The sequence below is a fragment of the Thermobia domestica genome, chromosome 1, assembly GCF_964235325.1.
Source record: "Thermobia domestica chromosome 1, izTheDome1.hap1.1, whole genome shotgun sequence".
NCBI classification, from domain to species: Eukaryota; Metazoa; Arthropoda; class Insecta; order Zygentoma; family Lepismatidae; genus Thermobia; species Thermobia domestica.
The window spans coordinates 68512268-68534665 of NC_137454.1; the positions used below are offsets into that span (position 1 = coordinate 68512268).

Below are 22398 nucleotides of genomic sequence, written 5' to 3' on the forward strand. Positions count from 1 at the left end.
AACGTTGTGTGAAGTAAGAGTTTTTACAAAAGTTCATTCATACGTAATTGTTTCCCATATATTTTTATTTTTATTTTCTCTTAGGCCTATAAGTTTTAAGTGTGACTTACAAGACCAGTGTAATTTAGTGTACGAGCAGGTTCTCAGAAACATTAAATGTAAGGAGCCTTTCATACGGTATTGTAATTACTGTATGTACTTAATAAGCACTGTATCGATAGAAGAACATACCGTACAATATATGTAAGCCTAAAGGGCATTTTCTTAGTCATTTTCGAAAATCCGAACTACCTGTGGTCCCAATTAGTTCGGATTTTCGGCTTCCTACTGTATATGCTGCAGCAAGTAAGACGACTAGTATCAGTCCAAGAAATAGTTTTTAAACTATATTTTCGTGTTTTTGCTAATATTTCCGGACAAATGATTTTTTCTAATGGATTCAAAATTTCCGGAAATTTTACATAGAACAACGAAGACATCTCTATAAAATACATGTTTGATTTAACATATTAACTAAACTGATTCTGGCCCCCTTATTTTAACACTTCCCTGCCATCAAGGGGGAACTTCGTTGTCGAAAGGACTGGAGTCAAACATATAAACTTTTCAGTGGGGACAAACATATACGCGTAAATCTGGTATTTTAATACAGATAATAATTGGAATAGTTTCATTTTCGAGTGCTATTTTTTTAATATTCTCAATATTGAAATTTTTGAACTTATATTTTTAACGCGTTTGAAAAAAAAGGATATCATTACTAGTAAAATTAACCTAATACAAACATTTTTTATTTTTTTCAATGTTTCCAATTTTTCTGGAAAGAAATCGAAAAAGAACGGTATTTTACCAACAGGTTCAAAATTTCCGGAAATTTTACAACACTAGTTCAGACACATTTGTACTTGGCCCAGCATTAAACTCTGATCTTAGTTCCGACGCAGTTCGCTACCTGTCCTGTTTTACCAGTCTGCTCAGCCTACAACGTCCGACATATGTAATGAGGTGGAGGGAGCCCAACACCTCGACGTTTGGACGTCGTTTCCACTTGGTTTCGCCACTTGTTCAAGACACTCAGCACAACACTCCTCGAACACCTGACAAGTCCTGCAGTTTCCGAAATTCTCGTGCCGAGTGTTTCTGAATGAGTACTTTCTTCAAAATAATACTATAAATTATAGAAAGATTTTCGAGACATTCGAGTCGAGTCGAGATTTTTACGAGCTGTCTCGACTCGACTTGTGTCTCGACTCGAAAATTCGAGTCGAGAAATACGCTTGTCTCGACTCGTCTCGAATTTTACAAAGTGTGTCTCGACTCGAATCTTGACTCGAATTCGAGTCGAGTCGAGTAGAGATTCGAGATATGTCTCGACTCGTGCGCATCCCTAGGTGCACGTGCACCTCCTTCGTTGTAAATATATACTACCTAAAGTGAGAAGCTAGCAGTGACTTTTGCAAAATCAATAGTTTAAGTCAATTTTCTGAAGCTTGAAGGAAAAGAATTCATCGAGAGCAGACACCTAGCATTTGCAGAACACATATGCCAAAAGGCATTTTTAACAAAAACTCAAACTTAATTCAAATATACTGGTAGTTGTTGGTGCACCCTCGTCAGAGAATCCTAGACTCGGCCTTGGTTTGTGTATTCTTAAAGTATTTTAATACTACCTTTGCAGTGGTGCTATTCAGTCGGTTCGCACCAGTTTGCTAGAACCGAACTAGAAATATTTCGAGATCGCAAAACAGTTTGTTACACCCAGACAACAGTAAATTTTACCGTTACACCCAGGAATAGTAAATTTTAGTTTAATTATCTCGGTTTTTTAGAAATTCTTACATCTACAGGTTTAAATATACGAGGCCTTATACAGAGTTGTTTGACGTATGATTAGAGTCATACTAAAGGCCTGACTACTGCAGGAAACATGGTAGTCGAACTCTTGAGTATAGCACTAATCACACGTCAGGGCCATGATGTCTCAAAACAAGGTATAAGGTTTATTTCTTAATCTCAAATGCTCAAATATCAAGAATGAGAACTGAGATCACGTGAGTGTAGTGATGAGGGTTATTTATATTTCAAACGGATATATACCATTATCAACAATTGTTGATCCATTGCTGGATTAAAGTTTTTCCAATACTTTTTGACAAGTATTTATCTTGCATAATTCGTTTCGAAGAAATTCGTTGTGCTACCTAATTTCATCATACTACCTTGTACTGTATTAGGATGTGTAGGTCTCTACTTGTCATTTGTGGTGTCCAGTAAAAAACTCGCTTTTGTCTATCTTGTATCGTTTGTTTTCTAAGGGCATTATATTAATCTATCTACTATCTCTCTCTTTTTGCATATATACTAGCTGAAATACCAATTCTTCGCATGGGGGCTGTATTTGGAAGTCAGCGCTTATGGGAGTATAACTATACATCTCAGCAACCGCGAAAACTATGGATTTGACACTAATATCGGTCATTTTAGATTATTTTTATGTCTCAGTATTCCCCCTTTCCGCGGCAACCCCCGGCCCGCAGTCGAATGGGGTGAATTTGGAAATTAATGCGATCGGAGTTTCACCATTGATCTCAGCAACTGCGAAAACTATGAATTCGACACTAATATAGGAATTTTCTGCTACTTTTACATGTCCCGGTAAACGCCCCCTGAAACCCCCTGGTTCGAAATTTAAAAAAAAAACGCTTGGTCTTGGTTTGTAGCCTGGGCCAAGGTACCCGTAAACTCTCGATCCACCCGTCTAGTCCCCAGGCCGCATAAGACAGACAGACGCACGGATACAGACAAACAAACCCTTTGGGGTCTATTTTATTTATATTACTAGCTGGAATACCAATTCTTAGAATGGGGGCTGTATTTGGAAGTAAAGGCCCAGGAAGTATCAATATTCATCTTAGCGACCGCGAAAACTATGGATTTGACAATAATATCGGCCATTTTGAATTTTTCACATGTCTCGGTAAACCCCCGCAGGTGACTCCGGCCCGCATACAATGGTAGCTGAATTCGAAAGTCTACGCTAATGGAAGTGTCACAATTTTTCTCAGTGACCTCGAAAAGTATGGATTTGACAATAATATCGGTTATTTTGGATTATTTTTACATGTCTTGTCCCCCTGAGACCCCCTGGATCGAATTTTGAAAAGAAAAAACGCGCTTCGTCTTGGAGTGGAGCTTGGACCAAGGTATCCGTGATCAAAATTTGGTAACTTTCCGTCTACTTCTCTGGTCCTAGTTCGTTCCCAGTAAAGGTCCCCCCTGAGACCCCTTGTTCAAATTTAAAAAAAAACGCTTCTTCTTGGTCTGGAGCCTGGACTAAGGTACCCTGACCAAAATTTGGTAAACCTCGGTCCACTCGTCTGCACACAGACATCACATGGATACAGACAGACAAACAAACAATTTATTATATATATATATATATATATATATATATATATATATATATATATATATATAGGGTGTTTCAAAACAACACCGACAACGTATGGGAGGTGATTAATGACACCAACGTAAGCAAAAACTATAGACCAACCTGGGTACATAAATGCTTCCTTTCGGAGTTATAAGCTGCCGAAAACATGAAAAAATGAATTTTAAAGGTCCATAACTCCAAACTATGGGATCTACCGTAGTCGGGTCAAGACTTCACTTAAGAACTAATATGTGAGCTATCCGAATATCCAAGTTTCAGAATCCTAAGATACTCACACAACAATTTTTATAGAGGCAGTTTGGCTACCGGCATATAATTTGAAATACTTACCAACTACCTCTATAAAAATTGTTGCGGAAGTGCCGTAGGATTCTAGTCTTGACTCGACTACAGTAGGCTCCATAGTTTTTGAGCCATGATCCTTTAAAAATAATTTTTTTCATGTTTTCGGCAGCTTATAACTCCGAAAGGAAACATTTGTGCACCCAGGTTGGTCTATAGTTTTTGTCTTATCTTGGTGTCAGAAATCACTTCTCAAACGTTGCAGGTGTTATTTTGAAACACTCTGTATATACAAAACCGGTTGTTAAAAATTAGAATAACACCACTGAACCTTTGTAATTTTACTTTCCGCTTCGTACTAATATTGAAAACTAGATGAATATACCCATTCTTCGCATGAGTCAGATAAAATATCTATGTAAACAAACTGCAGAACGAAAAAAATAGTTATTTCCTAATACTTTTTACATATCCCATTAAACACTCTCTGAGACTCCCAGGTTCGAATTAAAAAAAAAAACTCTGGCCCCAGCTGATGGGGACTGTATTTGGAAGTGAACACCTATGGGAGTATCACTATTCATCTCGGTGACCGCGAAAACTATGGATTTGACACTAATATTGGTCATTTTGGATTATTTTTACATGTCTCGGTATCCGCCCGGTAACCCCGGCCCGCAGCCGAATGGGATGAATGCAATCGGAGCACTGTTGCCACACTTGGTACAATTGTACCAAATTCAGCCCTTTTTGTCATTCGTCGGCCCGTTGGTACCACGCTGGCATTTTCAGCCCCTTTTTGTGAAAAATTTGGTACATTTCTACCGAATTCAGCACCATTTAAAAATACTTGTCACATATTCAAAAGTGTCAGTAACACTTTCTCTACATCTCTTCCTTTTGATGTATTTCAGGGAAGCTTCTAGGACCCTGGACCGGTTGTACATCTTTTTACATTTGTCAGTTTACTTACCTTAAATTCTTCTTACAGTCTATTATTCTCCTTCGGTCGTGAAACAGGCGAGAATAAAGTGCAATAATTTATATTTTAATATTTTATTATTTACAATGTACACTCGAACTCGGAGATGATTGATTTGTTCCTAGTTTTATATTTTTTCATATATGGCTATAATACCGTTTTGATTTATTGGTCACTTTGAAATAAAGGCGCGTTTGGTTTCGTTACAATACATACCGAAGATGATAATTGTTTTCCCTTTTAATTTGCGGTCTCTGTTATACTTCCTATGCGCATAGGGTGACCAACCGTCCCGTAAAAACGGGATTGTCCCGTTTTTTCACTACCATTCCCGGTGTCCCGAAAAATTTTCCCGGGACGCCAAAATGCCCCGTATTTACGTACATTAAATACAAGAAAGCTTTCCAATCTAAAATTTCTTAATTTATATTATTATTTTCTAATCACATAGCTTAGAAAATACTAATATTACTATTTTCTAAGCTATGTGATTATATTGGAACATGTTTAATTACTGAACAACGTCATTTCGACGTTTGCGATATTGTATGTGGTGGCTGCACTGTTTTCCCTCCTAGGCCTCCCCCTCCAAGACTCCCACTCCGCAGACGACAGTGCAAGGGGCTGAAAGTCTTATGAAAAACAAACTGTTTATACTCTCCGTTTCGGGCGGTGGAAGACTGAGGCGCTGTCACCAGTACAGTACAGTGTTTCCACGATTTGACTAAGATGTAACATACTGTCATTTACGAAAGGGGAACAAAGGTATAGAAGTATAAAAGTGAAAGTAAAAAGAAAACTAGCTGTAAGTGAAATATTGTTTAAAAGTAAGAAAAAGCAAATAAAGGGAGTTAGAATCCGATGCTCAGAGTAGTTTGTTATAAATTCTGCCACTGCCGATTTTGTTGATTGACAGATATTGATGAATGTTATATATATATATATATATATATATATATATATATATATATATATATATTAGTACTGTTTTGAAAATTTCATTTTTTATTAGTTGCTGATAGTTACTTGTTATTTAATTAATTCCACAACCTTATCAATAGGTTTTAAAATGAAAAAGTGTAAATTTGCCCTTTTTTGTGAGATACAGAGAAAGAGAGAGAGAGAGAGAGGGAGAGAGAACGGAGAGGCAAAAATATATATTTAGGGGAGTAACCTATCCAAACGTAAAAAATTGTTCCGTTTTTTCTAGTTGAAGATTTGGTCACCCTATATGCACAACAAAAGTTTCTTCTATTTCCAAGGTTGTTCGGGTTCCTCTTATTTAGATGTTTTTAAAAAGTATTTTTTTAAAGAGTACTTTCTCGACTTGCACTCTTGGGAGAGGGGGGTGGGAGTGTTCTAGAACTTCACCTCTTTTAGTCTCGTGTTATTATAGAGCCATGTATTACAGTGGTATAAAATAATGAATTCAGCCCTTTTTGTTTCAATTCGGTACTATTTTTCAGCCCCCTCCAGAGATTGGGGGGCGCGGTGGCTCAGTGGTAGAGCGTTCACCTCTGGTGCTTGGGGTCCCGGGTTCGATCCCAGCCCCCGCCAAGTGAACTTTGTGGTGGACAAACACCGTGCTCGTGGGTTTTCTCGGGGTTCTCCCGTTTCCTCCCACTTTCTTCATTCCACCATTTCACTCATCTCTCATAATCACCGTCTCCTTTAGCCTAACCGGCATAACCGTGGGACGTAAAACTCAAAGATTTCATTTCATTTCATTTCCCTCCAGAGATTGGACTGTGGCAACACTGAATCGGAGTTTCATCATTGACCACAGCGACTGTGAAAACTATGAATTCGACACTAATATCGGTCATTTTCTACTACTTTTACATGTCCCTGTAAACGCCCCCCTAGACACCCCTGGTTCGAATTTTGAAAAAGACGCTTCATCTTTGAAGCCTGGACCAAGGTACCCGTGACCAAAATTTGGTAACTCTTGGTCCACTTGTCTGGTTCCTAGGCCACAGACAGACATATGCACTAACTCTTTATTTTATTTATATTAGATTACGTTTCTAATGTGTAACTGAGATTCGTAACGGGTAGAATCACTATTTAATTAAACTCTAATTGCAGACACAGTAGTTACAATTATGATACATTAATTGTAACCAAAAAATAATTATTCTACTTATAAACTTGAATTGTTAATATTTTCAGAAACGATTTCTTGATAAATTATCCGTAATATAATCTGGATTTTTCATGCCATTGCTCCTGCTTAAGAAACTTAACAAAATTATGTAAATAAGGTAAAAAATTCCTATAAAAATCCAAACAAACATAACGCTACCTGAGGATGTTGACAGCAGTTTCTTTTTAGCTATCTATGTATAAAAACAGTACTGATATCAATACTGAAAAATAGTTATTGACACCAATACTGAAAATAATAACAATGTGACATTTGAATTTGCAATAAAATTGGAAGTTTAATAAATATGTGAATAGTCACAGGCAGTTATTATTATTTTTTAAACATTCTGTTTAACTACGTCTTCGATTAATGTAATGTAAGTTCCGCTTCTGAAAAAAAATAGGAATTCCTGAGATTTTTCTTTTTCCTTTTTCAGTTTTTATGAAAGTAAAAGATTAAAACTTTTGCTCAGTCAGACGACGTATAACTACAAAACGTTGATAATTGAATCGTTGAATGGGTTTTAGGAACACTTCGTGCAAAGCAACAAAATTAGTCATGGTTGGCGTTTCGTTGCATAACAATCCATTGTTTTTAAGTGTTTCCTTTTCTAACACATGTTCAAGGGATATGTGTGGTTTATGTCTAATTATCAGAGTTGCAATGGGCATCATAAATATCTTATCTACACACTCTATATTCCACGTTAGAGAGCTTGATTAAGGAAGGATCTTTAAAAATGTATAATATAAACAGTTGATTTCATTGCAGTGTATACAACAATTCTGCTTAAACATGACATATTAGCAACTAAAAATTGTATTTTGAAGTTTTGAACCTATTATTGTCTTTTAGAAGTGAAAGATGTAATCTCAACCTATTATAAAAAGTTCAAACAACTTGGTGCTACCAATGTAAAATATTAACCTTATCATAGGGGTGTTTAATATTGAGAATTAAACACCGACTTTCGTTTATTTTTGAATACCGTAAAATATCGATATACCGAAAAACCGAAATATCGAACGATACCAAAAACAAAAATATTGAAATGCCGAACGATACTGAAAATACCGCATGATATCGAGATATCTAACAATATCAAAATTCTGAAAATATCGAGCGATACCGAAAGTACCAACGATATCGAAATATCGAAAACCAAAATTCCGGAAATACCAAATGATATTGAAAATCGAAATACCACAGATACCGGATGATAATGAAATACAGAAAATACCGAACGATACCGAAAACAGAAATACCGAACGATATCGAAAAAAAAGATATCGAATGATATCGAAATACCAAGCGATATTACAATACTGAAAATATCGGATGATACCGAAATACTGAAAATACCAAAGATATCGAAAACCGAAATTCCGTAGTCAAATTAGACACAAAAAAGAGCTAAGCCCTGAAAAAATTATAACGAAGTGAAATTTTGCACCTACCTTTGGGAAGGTGTATATAACAACATACTAAGAGTCCTGAAATATCCGGTGACGAGTTTGGCTGGCATATTAGAAAACGGAAGCCAAAATGTGGTTTTGTAGGTAATAACTGGTTCTCACTTTAATAACTATAACTCACGTTATATATGCACTATTGATGTTATTTTTACCTTCGAATAGCAAAGGACTACTCACAGACCATGGATCATATTTACCAGTTTATTCCACATGCGGGAAGTAATAGAGGGATTTATTTTTAAAAATCCACCATATTTCCTTTCTTCCAATTAGTTTTCTTATACATTAACCCAGAAAAGAACAATAACAAGCTGAAATTTTGCACATACCTTTGGGAATGTGTATGTAACAATATACTAAAAGTCCTGAAATATCCAGGGAAGGGTTTGGCCGCCATATTGGAAAATGGCCGCCAAACTGAGGTGTTTAAAGGTAATAACTGGTTCTCACTTTAATAGCTATAACTCGCGTTGTATTTGCACTATTGATGTTATCTTTACATCTTTCGAATAACAAAAGACTACGCTTACAAACCATGTATTACACTCACCAGTTTTCTCCACATGCGGAAAGTAACGGAGGGATTTCTTTTTAAAAATCCCCAAAATTTCCCTTCCTCCAATTAGTTTTCTTATAAATTAACCCAGAAAAAAATCATAAGCTGAATTTTTGCACATACCTTTGGGAAAGTGTATGTAACAATATACTAAAAGTCCTGAAATATACGGTGAGGGGTTTGACCACCATATTAAAAAATGTCCGCCAAACCATGATTATTAAAGGTAATAACTGGCTCTCACTTTAATAGCTATAAGTCACGTTGCATTTGCTATATTAATGTTATTTTTTTACTTCTTTCGAATAACAAAGGACTACGCTTATTGACCATGTATTACACTCACCAGTTTACTCCACACTAGAGATGCAAAAAATCCGGGTTTTTGAATCGATGTTTTTTTTACATAAAAAGCCGGCTTTTTTGAAAAAAAAACGAGAATTTTGGAAATTTTGGCTTTTTTCATTTTCATGATTTTTCTATCTAAATAGCTTTCTTACAGTATATTCTATAGTTAGATAAGAATTCCATGACCTAAATGCGATATTTTGCTCTGAAATTCACCATCAAGATAGATGGAGCACATGTTTTACAAATTAAAGCTAACATGAAGAATGTAGTATTTGAGAGCAATTTTAGAGCCTATTTAACTTTATTTTAACTTTTGAGTTATCGACATCTTTTTTCTTCTCTAGATCATTTTAGTTTGTCATCCGTGTTTCATTTCTAAGAGCTTTTAGTACTCTAGCTTCTAGCGCAAAAGTTAAACTTGCCCGTTTTTCTATTTATCCGTCAAAGCGTACGTTTTTCAATATATCGTCAAACCGTACTTCCACATTTCTGTTATACTGTAGCTGTGAAGTGATTTAGCAATAATTTTCCGGACACAACCTTGAATACCAATTTATACAAATAATCAGTAGCGGTTTTAGAAAAGTGCTTTAGGGGGGGGGGGGTTCTGATTGTTTCGTTTCCTAAAAAGTCCTAATTTTATTTGGGAGGTGCTTGAAGTTTATGAGTACAGGCATAACTAATATTTCGTTTCGTTTATATGTTTAGCAATAATCTTCCGGATACAACCTTAAAAATCATTTTATAATGAGAATCAGTGGCGGATTTAGACAAATATTTTGGGAAGGGATTTTCTTACTAATGTTTAGTTTTTCTAAACATTCGTAATTTTTATTTGACGGGAGCTTAAAGTTTATGAGTAAAGGCATAACTAATAGATATTTCGTTTGTTGCAGACATTCCGTAACTTTGGGGAACGGGCTTCAGTCCGAAAGACCGCCCCCCTAACCTTCGCAAAACCGTCACTGCTGGTAATTAGTAATAATAACGATTTAAAAACAATAAGAAAGGAAGTCGGCCAACTCACAGTACACGCATTGTTTCTACATTCACAGATGGAATGAAGAAAAGCTTTGTCAGAATGGTCGAATGCTGGTTGAATCCCGGTCTTCCCGATAGAAGCGCAAAAGCTAATTAATCACTCAGTCATGTTTGTTGTGCAGTTGTATTTAGCTTAACTTAAATATATTCCGTAGTCCTTTTTTTAAGGGGGGGGGGAGTTCCGTAATGATATGTTGAATCCCTCTTGTTAAAAATTTAGGAAACTTGAGAATTGGGTAAAAAGTGATGGCGGTTATATAAAACTTAACTGTAGAATTTCAAGAATATACAGAACCAAAAGCTCTAGATGTGCAGCCTTTAAGTGTATTATATAAATCTAAGCATTTCTCTTATGTTTTACTTTAATTTTATTTTGTTTCGAAAAGAGGGTATGGAATATTTTGAAGTAAAAATACTACATACTATTTTGCTAGTTATTTGTGTATTTTTTTAAAAGAAGTGTTTACTTTTAGGGTTGGCTGGTTTACACCAACTTTTTTTTAATAACTGGTTTAAACCCAAAAAAATAAAAAGAATGAAAAATGCGAATCGTGTGAACTTCATTGTGACGTTTCCAGATATCAAACCATCTGCAATAGATTTATTTCCCTTTCACCTTTTAATCAAGTTGTCCCATGTTCAATTCTCGGTCGAACCACAACCCTTGTTTCATGCGTAAACCAAGTAGCGGTTCGGATGTCAGTTTAAGCGAAAGTCTTCTCCTTGATAACCTCGGTATTTCCTAAGGATGTTAAGCCTAAACATACGAAACGAAACCAAATTGTATATTTCTGCATGCCTAAATGCCTGTTGTTTTATAAAGAAGACAAGATTGCTTAAATATATTGATAGAAATTGGCAAAATTTATCAATTGCCTACGTAGCTTCCAACATTAGCTTCGATTGGATTTTCAATGGTATCTACGCATGGGCGGCGATTAGGGGGGGCAAAGGGGGGCAGTTGCCCCCCACTTTTTTGAAATGACCCATTAATGTATATAGTTTAATTTGGAAATATTAAGTTTTTGCATGTATTAATGGTTCATAGAATAACAATTGTGCCATAAAATATTTGCCGTCCCGTGAGTACGTATTGGTTGTCTTCCGGTTCAGTTAAGAAAGCTACAGGAATTGCGTTTTAATTGTCACGAAAAATGGCCCAAAAATTAACCTATTGGAGCGCCATAATTCGATTGTATTTTCATTCTTCTTACAAGGGATTCTTCGAGTGTATTTTCATTCTCTCTTCATTTGTCTCAATATGTTAGTCAGCCGCTTTGGTACAAATTGAGACAACATTTCGTACAAAAAAGAAGTCCTTCACAACTTGTGAATCACAAGTTATTCTTTAATTGCACAAAAATCGAAAGTTCCTAAAATGTCTTTTCATCTTTCTAATACTAAGGAATATTTTGATTTGATCTTTTTTTTAATTTTAACATCCCGTTCAGCAGTGAGGCTATATGAGATGAGGACCTACTGATTAACGTGGAATCCGAACCGCATGCGCTCCCGCCAGGAATCGAACCCGGGTTTCCCACGTCAAAGGCGCGGCAATGTTTGCAGTGTAATATACGAGTTTAGGGGTGTACATATACAATTTTGTATATACAATTAAATTTAGTGAATTCAACATAATTCTATGTTTTAGGATTATTTTATATAACTGGAGTGATTCTAAGTATTGTTGAGTTTTGATGTACGTATTCCAAGAAAGTGAAAACTGTACAAGCAACGAACATGCTTCGGGAAGCTGCAAAAGTACTTCTTTAAATGTCGCAGCATATGCTTCTAGTATTTATTATTTTTCTAAGAGTAATAACATACATTTAATAGCATGTGTGGAATTAAAAATATAAGTTGTTCATTAATCCCCGGTTTCAATAACTTTTGCAAAACAAGCCTCATTTTACATTACTATTCGATTAATATTATTTTTTCTGTTTATTTGTTTTGCAAATTTGTTACTAAATAGGCCCCTTATCAGATCGCACAATTTTCCAGACAGAATTTTAAAATGTTCTTGAGCAAGGAATCAAATCTCTTCTTATACCTTCGTTGTTTAAGAGTAAAAAGGGCTAGTATCTACTTGCGTTGCTCTTGTCAATTTACTTTAAAAATATGAAGCACGATATACGGTATTTAACTGGAAAAGAGAGTATCCTAATAATTATACAACCTTTCGTCAATCAAAATGTTAGAAGAAACCAGGAAAACTAACATTGATATACAAATATTGAGATCATGTCTTGCCCCCCCCCCCAACTTTTAACGTCCATCCGCCGCCACTGTTCTACGTACTAAATTTGTAATTTAATACCTCAGTTTTAGCGTACTGATTATGATACGTTGACCTTTAAATTTTACATGCAAAGCAATAACAGGATTTTCCCGTTATTGTCTTATATTTCAAGTAATGACGGGATTTTCCCGATGGCTAGGGCGGGAGATTCTCAATTTAAGAAATTTACTGACCGGACTTCTTTAAGCTTATGGGAGTTCTTCCGGCATAACCCCGCTGTTGCATAATAACACCAAGGCAAAACAAACTTATGTGAATATGTAATATAAATACATAAAGCAAAAAATTTAAATAAAAAAAGCCTGGTTTAAACCAAAAAAGCCTGGTTAAAACATCCCCCCAAAAAATGGGTTTTTTGCATTTTCAAAAACACCCATGGTTCTTGCCAACTCTGCTTATTTTTGTATATAGGAGGTTAAAATATTCTTATTATATTCATTGGTTAATCCTGTGGAATACATAATGTAAATATGTTGAAAAAAAATTGTTTGAAATATCTTTTCGAAATTCATAGTTTATTTTCGAGGTTTTATATTATTATCAGCATCAACCACTAATTAAATGACTTTTTGTGTTATAGAGAAGCAAAACAAAGTCTCTTTTATCAATTTAAAGCAGAATTTTGAAAAAAGCCCAAAATTTCCCAAGCAAAAAAGCGAAGCAGAAAAAACCGAGTTTTTTTTTTCAAAAAATCCGTTTTTTCCGAGCCCTTGCATCTCTACTCCACACGTAGGATGTAACGGAGGGATTTCTTTTTAATAATCCCCAAAATTCCCTGTTTCTGATTAGTTTTATTAGACATTAATCCAGAAAAAAAACATAACAAGCTGAAATTGTGCACATATCTTTGAGAAAGTATATGTAATAACATACTAAAAATCCTAAAATATTCAGTGATGTATTTGGCCGCCATACTGGAAAATGACCGCCAAACCATGGTTATTAAAGGTAGTAACTGGTTCTCACTTTAATAGCTAACGTTGTATTTGCACTAATATATATATATATATATATATATATATATATATATATATATATATATATATATATATATATATATATATATATATATACTTATACACTTATCAGTCTACTACACACATGGGGGAACTAAAAAAAAGGATTTTAAACGATCTCAAAATTTCCCTTCTTTCGATTACTTTTTCTAAATCAGTTGACAAACTCGTCCTCTGTGAGTAGTAATTAAACTTACATTAAATACACGATAATACACACAATGTAACATCCTAGTTTCATTGAAATCATAGTGATAGAATCGGAATAAAACTTCATTAAGAAGAATAGCAAATAAAACTTCATTAAGTACTATTTCTTGACTACGCTTAGAGCGAATAAGGTGAAGCTACATTCCCCAACTGTTATGTTTACTTCTTCAATGCTAGTTGTCACATCTCAAGAGAAGTTCCTTGCGAATCTGAAGAACAAGTCTAGATTTATTGAAATACTTTCTATACATCTCACTGCTGCTGGCACCAGTGTTCTTCAAGCCTCTGGGGATGGAGATTCCCTGATTGTGCGTACAGCAATAGAACTCTCTCTCGAACACCCAGATTAATTATTGGGGGAGATATTGATCTGCTTGTACTTTTGGCTTCATTAGCAAGTGAGGAAATAGATTTTTTCAATCATTAAACCTGGCAGGGGGAAAGTCCCTTCCAAAGTCTTCAGTTCAAAAAAATTACAAGAAAATCTTAGAGACATGAAGACACATTTACCATTTTTATAAAGGTAATCAAGAAAGTTCTGTCGCTTTTTCACCCATCACCTTCGAACATCGATATATCACCTAAGACGTACCTGGAAGATCAAAAGTAGTTCCCACCAGCATCGACGACCTTCTGCCAACGTTATGGAATGCCATGGATTTTATCGCGGTAGAACTTGGTGGGCTGTGAAGCAAAGAAAGTATCAACTGTATTTTGCACCTCTACTAGGGATTTGAACTGGCGTTCTCTAAGGTAATTGTTCAAGCAATGGAACAGGTGATAATCGGACGATGCAGTGTCTGGGGAGTATGGTGGATAAAATAGTGTTTCCTATCCAAGGCGTAGAATGGTGTCCCGGGTCATCCTAGCCACGTGGGACTTAGCGTTGTTCTGTAATAGGAGGACCCTTTTGCGATTCAGAAGTGCTGGCTTCAGAGTTTTGTTTTTCTTGAACAATGCTCAACTGCTGACAGTACACAGCTACGTTGATGCTCTGACCAGCTGATAGCAGTTCCCGATGCACGATGCCCCGACCAATTCACCAAACACACAAGAGGACCTTCTTTTGGTTCAGTGCTGGTCTTGGCTGTTTTGGAACCTGTTCATGGGATGGTAACCAATAACGATGGCGCCATGTAGTTTCGTACATGACCTACTTCTCATTACATATCAACACCCTGTCCAAAAATGGCTCCTTCTTCAGACGAGGCAGAAAAGAAACGCAGGTGTCTGCTCGCGTTTCCTTTTGGCCCAGAGTCAAATCATGTGGGACACATCGATTCAACTTGTAGTGCTTCCCAAATTAATGGAGGTGCTGTCGAGTAGTTTCTGCATTCATACTGAATTGTAGTCCCAGTTCGTCACATTTTTGGCCACTGTTCGCCTCAATTGCTGGCTGAAGATCTTCATTTTGTACGTGTGTTGGTCTTCCGGCACGTGGTGCGCCTTCGAGTGTTTCGCCACCGTCCTTAAATTTGTTAAATAACCGCTGCACTGTCCGCGTAGTCACGATACTCTCACCAAAGGCCTGGCATTTCTTCAGCCCTGCTGCAGCGGCGTTTGACCTCAGTTTGAGCTCGTACAGCATATACGCCCTTATTGACGCTCTCATGTTCACTCTGCATTTACGTTAAGTTCACGGTGTAATAGAAATGCCACAACCATGTAGTATGTGATATAACCACACCAACAACCGGCCTTCGCCTTATCTCCATTCGCATTCAACTCACGGTGTGAGAGCCAATTGAACACAGACTTCGACAAAAAGCAACAGAACATTCTTGGTTACCTTTATACAAATTGTATATTGCTGTCACAGGCGCGATACATCAGCTGCTTACCGTCAAGGAAAGTAAAAGGCATACCACTTGCTGAAGAAACACAAAGATCTACAAGAACAAGTCGACAATTTCAATGATGAGAATGCGACCTCTGAATTGTTTCTTCTTACTTTGTACGGTGCTGAAAGGTCAGTGTTTACCTTAGATCAGCTGCGCTATCGAGTATTCACGAAGATTATTGCGAAATATTCCGTCACAAGTGAAATTCAGTTGGGAGCTTTGCCACCTACCAGTGCAGCAGCCCATCAGCACTTATTTCGGGTTTACTATCAGGTACAACTCTGGAAAAGATACAAGCTACCCCCTACTTCCTGGGGATCGCAGCGAACTGAAATATGTTTGGAACCAATCATGACAGTGAAAGCTCCAGTTCTGGACCCTTTTTTATTTTATATATTGTAGCTGCAAGATGGGATGAGAACGCGTATTTAAGTACAGAAAAACAGGACTGATATATACCTCGTTGTGTGGACATTGTAATGGCAGTGGTTGCACCAATCCCTATTATGAGGAAAAATATCATAATGAAAATACGAATGTGGACACTATTGAAACGTAATAATCGTTACTGAAAATCCAAACTGTATTAACTCTTATCCGGGCAACCGGGGCCTCCCAGGCCCAGTAACTTCATTTTCTTCGAATTTCTCAATAACCATATATATTTCGATGACATAAAATTCTGAATTCTTCTATCCTTAGTCGAAGTTAAAATCATGAATATATCAAGTTGGTAAAGCTAATGGATTATTTTTTAAAAAGTTGAAAACATTTTCCTGACGTAACAGGGCAACCGGGGCCTAAAAGGCCCCGTAATCTTTAGTGTAATTCCTGTGAAATACTAGTTCAAATGGTCACATAATTATATATTGAACATGTGGCTATTGTAACCTTTAGTCGGAAAAGTATGCGACAATTGACATTGAATTTTACGTGTTCTGCACGTAAAATATATACTGGGTCTGACAGGCCCCTGTTGCCCGTTTACGTTACAAAAATGTCTGGACCGGATTTGCTATTCTGTTTGGCTTAGAAAAGGGTTACACAAAATGTTGCTTGACAAAAATATATATATTCTAGATTAGTAAGAACATTATGCGACAATAGACATTGAATTTTGAGTGCTCTGTACTTAAAACATGTACTGGGCCTGACAGGCCCCGGTTGCCCGTCTACGTTACAAAAATGTCTTGCCCGGATAAGGGTTAAAAGCACTGTGTACTAAAAAAAAAAGGGCACTCTGTTCTTAAAGCATTCTACAACTATTATTGCTTTTCATTTCGGATACATGAAAACATTGTAAAAGCCTCTTTAAATTAGAAGTATTGTAGATCCCTAACAGCAATTACATAGCAGGCATATGCCTATCATGTTCCCTCAGGTACATGGGAATGTGTCCAGTATGTGCCTTATGTACCTCTGAGAGAGAAATAGCATGGATGGCAAGTGATAGTCACAGTCTATGTCCGCCTCTAGGCACATGCCTGACATGTGCCTGGGGAACGTGCCTAGTATGTTCTAGGTATGTTCCCCATGCCGTAAGTGTCAACGAACCACAAAATTACTCCCCCAAAATATGTTAAATCGCCTATATGCGTAATGTGTTTACATTAAGGTGAGTTTAAAAACATTTTAAACAAGTAAAAAAAATTACCCCAGGGTGGTTGCAAACCACAAACCTTTGGATTAGTAGCCACGTGCTCTTCCGACTTGGCCAGGGAGGCAACGAAGAGAACGTCGCTTGTAGAGGAAAAGATTGTTGAGGTCTTTTGAATTTGACTAATCAGAATACTTCTTTAACAGCATATATTCGACGACAACCGTTTGAGATCAAATAAAATCTGCTCGCCATGTAATTTTATAACAAAATGACGTGTGTCTATTTACTTTATATCATGGTTCTTCCATATTCACTTTCAAATGATCGGCGACAGTTGCCATTAATAAAGTTGATGCGTTTGTTGCTTCTAATACACAATCGCTTAGAAAAAGAAGCAACAAATGCATCAAATATGGGAGATGAATTTAGAACACCTAAGTGTAGCATGCCTAGCACATTTTGTGCTGTTAAGGTATCTGAAACAGTATGTACCTAAAGGACGTACCTAGAACATGACAGATATATGACCCAAGTGATGACATAAAAACAAATGACTGTTAGAGTGCGAAACTGAGCAGGTATATAAATGCTATATTTGTGGTACATAGTTGCAAATATCAATTAGGTGTAACAAGTACCTAAAAACTGTAGGTAGCTGAAGTACATACTTAGTATATGAATATCATATGTGCCAAGTCTCGGGTACCTAAAAAGTAGCTGGGACACCTAAATGACACATGCCTAGCACATCTTGTGCTGTTAGGGATTGTGCACGTTATCAGATTTTTTTTGTAAGTGTTACTATTGATAAATTAGAGAGAATTTAGTGATTCGTAGATGATTTACCTAAGATTAGGGATAAAGTGGCCTCCGATAGAACCCTGCTACACCAGTTGTTAAATATTTGTTATTTCTTTACTATCACTATTATCCCAATGATATGTGGAGACTATATTTTGCGTATAATGGTATATTTAATGTAAGTTTAATTCCTACTCACAAAAGACAAAATTGCCAACTGATTAAGAAAAACTAATCGGAAGAAGAGAAATTTTGGGGATTATTTTAAAAACCCTTTGTTACTTCCCCCATGTGTGTAGTAGACTGGTAAGTGTCTGTAAACGTAGTCCTTTGTTATTCGAATGAAGTAAAAAAAATAACATCAATAGTACAAATACAACGCGAATTATAGCTATTGAAGTGAGAACCAGTTATTACCTTTAAAAACCACAGTTTGGTGGCCATTTTCCAATATGACGGCCAAACCCTTCACCGGATATTTCAGGACTTGTAGTATGTTGTTATACACACTTTTCCCAAAATGTGTACAAAATTTCAGCTTGTTATGATTGTTTTCTGGGTTAATGTATAAGAAAACTAATTGGAAGAAGGGAAATTTGGGGGATTTTTTAAAAAGAAATCCCCCCATTACTTCCCGCATGTGGAGTAAACTGGTAAGTATAATACATAGTCTGTAAGCATAGTCCTTTGTTATTCGAAAGAAGAAAAATAGCATCAATAGTGCAAATACAACGTGAGTTGTAGCTATTAAAATGAGAACAGTTATTACCTTTAATAACCATGGGTTGGCGGCCATTTTCCAATATGGTGTCCAAACATGTCTCCGGATATTTCAGGACTTTTAGTATGTTGTTATATACACCTTCCCAAAGGTATGTGCAAAATTTCAGCTTGTTATGAATTTTTTTCCGGGTTTATGTATATATTGACTGGACTATACCGAAGATACCAACGATACCGATATACCAAAAATACTGAACTATACTGAAAATACCGAACGGTGAAGATAAGAAATACCGAACGATACCGACAACTGAAATACCGAAAATACCAGACGAAGTTCAGGATAGCAAGCAAACGGGAAAAGATAGTAATCACAATAAACTGTGTGTTGCTTTGCTTTTTTCCGGCTGACTGTGACTATAAGATTGTTATATATTTTACGAAGGAAGGAATCATATAAGTGACATTTCTTGCTGAGTTTATTGTAACTGGTAACACTGTGCAACGCTTAGAAATATGTTTTTCTTACGTATGTTTGCATAAGGAAATCAAATCTATAATTACTTTTTATGTATCGCATACCAACTTTGAGAAAAATTGAAAAGTTCGAATTGGTTATTAAAATTTGGGTTACCTTCTCAGCAGCGAGGCTATATGAGACGTGGACCTACAGTTTTAAGGTGGAATCCGAGCCATTGTGTCGTTCAATGTTCTCCTACCGGGAATCGAACCTGAGAATTAATCAATGTGCTATCCATTAGACCAGCGGAGAGGGCAGAAATGTTCTTAAAATAAAATTGTTCCATATGTAATATTATGCCTATTAGGCTAAGGGAAACTATGATTAAAGCAAGTGAATGATGATGGAAGAACGAGTGGAATGAGAAAGTGGGAGGAATCGGCAGTACCCCGAGAAAATCTATAAGCACGAAATTGTCCACCACAAACTTACTTGGTCGGGGATCGAACAAGGGATCCCACGCCCCAGAGGTAATCGTTCTACCACTTAGCCACCGTGCCTCCTTTCCAGTACTTCATCTGATTCATAAAATCTATTGAAAAATGGCTAGATCTTTTAGAATAACAAGCAAACAACAAAGTTCAGTTCTAATTCACAAGCTAGAGCATAGAATTTTATGGAAAAAGGAAGGAACTTCGAGAAGTCCATGTCAAAATTAGTTCTAGATATGTTCTTCGATTTTACGGAGTTGTCATGAACATTTAAGTACGTTACGGTCAAAGGAGTGTTCTTTCTTTTAACGATGACTTTGTAGTCTGTGCATGTTGTATAGACGTTCAGTTTTGAATCCGAAATTAACAAAGCAAATCCCAAACAAATAAAGATGGATGAATCCGATCAGTACAGCGATATTTAAAGAGGACTTTTTAGAAGTTACGGTAAACTAATATATTTGTTCGATTTATCAGTGATTGAATGAACATAGTTTAAGAGGGCGTTTGTGCATGCATCACCAGTACCATAGCTGCGTTAGATCCTAGATACCTCAACAAAAATGAAGAAGAAAAGAATTAAAAACAAGCCATGTTTTCTTGTAGTACAAGAATACTCACCATACACATTGAAAGTGAAATAAATCAATTTGTTTCGATTTAAGTACCGGACACGGCATAAATACAGATTTTGAAAACAAACAACAATGCATTCAGGTGAATCCTGGGTATGAGAAGAAAAAAGTACTTTCAATTTCTGTCATTGTTAAATCTCTTCACACTTTTCAATTAAGAATGCTGTCTATACCTGATGGGTTTTAAGTTCTAATGAAGTGTCACCTTTTGTTCTATATGACAGTCATTAAACTCATATCATAGGATTATTTCAAGCTTAATTATTTCAAAATTATAACTGTAAATTATATTATAGCTGCTTCTTTTAATGTTAAGTTCAGGCTTGATAAATACAGTGGCGAAAGAGAAGAGAACGGATCAATGTGTGAACGGTCAATTGAAATTAGTTACGAACAATGTGGCTAGAATGTAGATCATTAAAAAAAAGTACGTAAAAACAAATGTATCGTAAAATTATACTAGAAACAGACGGATATTACCATATGTTATCATACCTCTCTATCCAGATATTTTGATCAACGAAGGTGATAGTAAGGTATATCACAGAAGAACAGAAATAAATTTGATGCTGTGAAAGAAAATGGCTACCGCTTTAGGTTCAAAAGTGTCTTCCGAGGAGAATATAGTGAAACTTCGACATTGTAAGAGTGTCACTCACTCAGAAGAATTGCAGTTACAAGAGGCTCGAAGAAGGAAAGATCAGCCCGATAAACCGTAAGTATATTTTCTTCTTGAAGCTTCAATACAAAACATGAAGTGATTTTTATTTTGTTTCTATGATTATGTCCTGGAGTAGGATTGGCAACTCTGAAAAATAAAGTTACCAGCACTCGCTTACAGGGGCTTGGGCGTAACATCACGATTTTACCGTTCCTCCCCAAATTTACCGTTCTGACCCTAAAATTTACCATTTTCCAGATTGATTGTACGAATTTCAATGAAAAATGTTATACCCTCAAACATTCTCATGGGCACAATCTGCGCTCTAAAACCTACCGTGCTGGGGTACTAACAAGGGCGGTGGACAAGTCTATCAAAAGGGCGCCCATACAAACGTGAATACGTATTATATATATATATATATATATATATATATATATATATATATATATATATATATATATATATATATATATATATATATATATGGTGTAAATTAATGTAATAAACATCGGGAGGTGATTCCTGACTCCGAGATAAAACGAAAAAGTATAGAACAACCTGGGTGTAGAAATGCCTCGGGTCTATGACCACCCGAAAATTTTCGGAAAAATGTAAAACAGTCATACTTGAGAACAAAATGTCTGATAGAAATCGGACAAAAAGTAATGTCCATTATTTTTACTCGAAGATTCCATTGGTGCACAATCGGATGTAGCGCAGTGGCGGTGCAAGGGTGACTCCCAAAGAAACTGGAGTACTCCTTTCAGTATTTTATCAAAGCCGAATGAGGAAAATGAACAAGTATAAGATTTCAACATTCAAAAGTAATAGTACATCGTTCAAATTAGAACACTTAAAATTCGAAAAAAAGATTATATATATATATATATATATATATATATATATATATATATATATATATATATATATATATATATATATATATATATATATATATATAATTGTGTGATTAATTTATTTTGTCTCAACACAGATTAAATAAATCGGAAGAAGAATTTAAATGTAAAGAAATCTTTAACGTATCACAGTTATATCTTCTAATTTAATGGTAACAGATGATAAATGAACGACTTCCTGTCCAAGTTGAGTGTGTATGAAAATGGAAAAATTACTTTGATCCACATTAGGGTTATAACGACTGTGCATGAGTCAGTCAGGTAGCAGAGATCATGTATGATGAACGAGAGTACAAGGGATTCTTCATATGACAACAATGATTGCTACAAACTATGTGAATACAATTTGGGCGAGTAAGCTGCATTGAAAGATTTCCTCCTCGTAATACGTAATTCAGTGGAAGGTGATAATTTCGAGCACTTAAGCAATGAAAAAGCTGTTGCACGT

At 35.9% G+C, this 22398-nt stretch overlaps 1 protein-coding gene across 1 annotated transcript in view; it reads left to right on the forward strand.

Moving 5' to 3' along the window:
* The window catches only part of LOC145666124 (diacylglycerol O-acyltransferase 1-like), a 96541-nt gene that overhangs the window by 35493 nt on the left and 38650 nt on the right, over positions 1-22398 (forward strand). Inside the window, exon 2 of the mRNA XM_081733212.1 lies at positions 20877-21084. Within this exon, the coding sequence (XP_081589338.1) occupies positions 20951-21084 (134 nt within the window). The 5' untranslated portion in view covers positions 20877-20950. The remainder of the gene's footprint in view (positions 1-20876; positions 21085-22398) is intronic.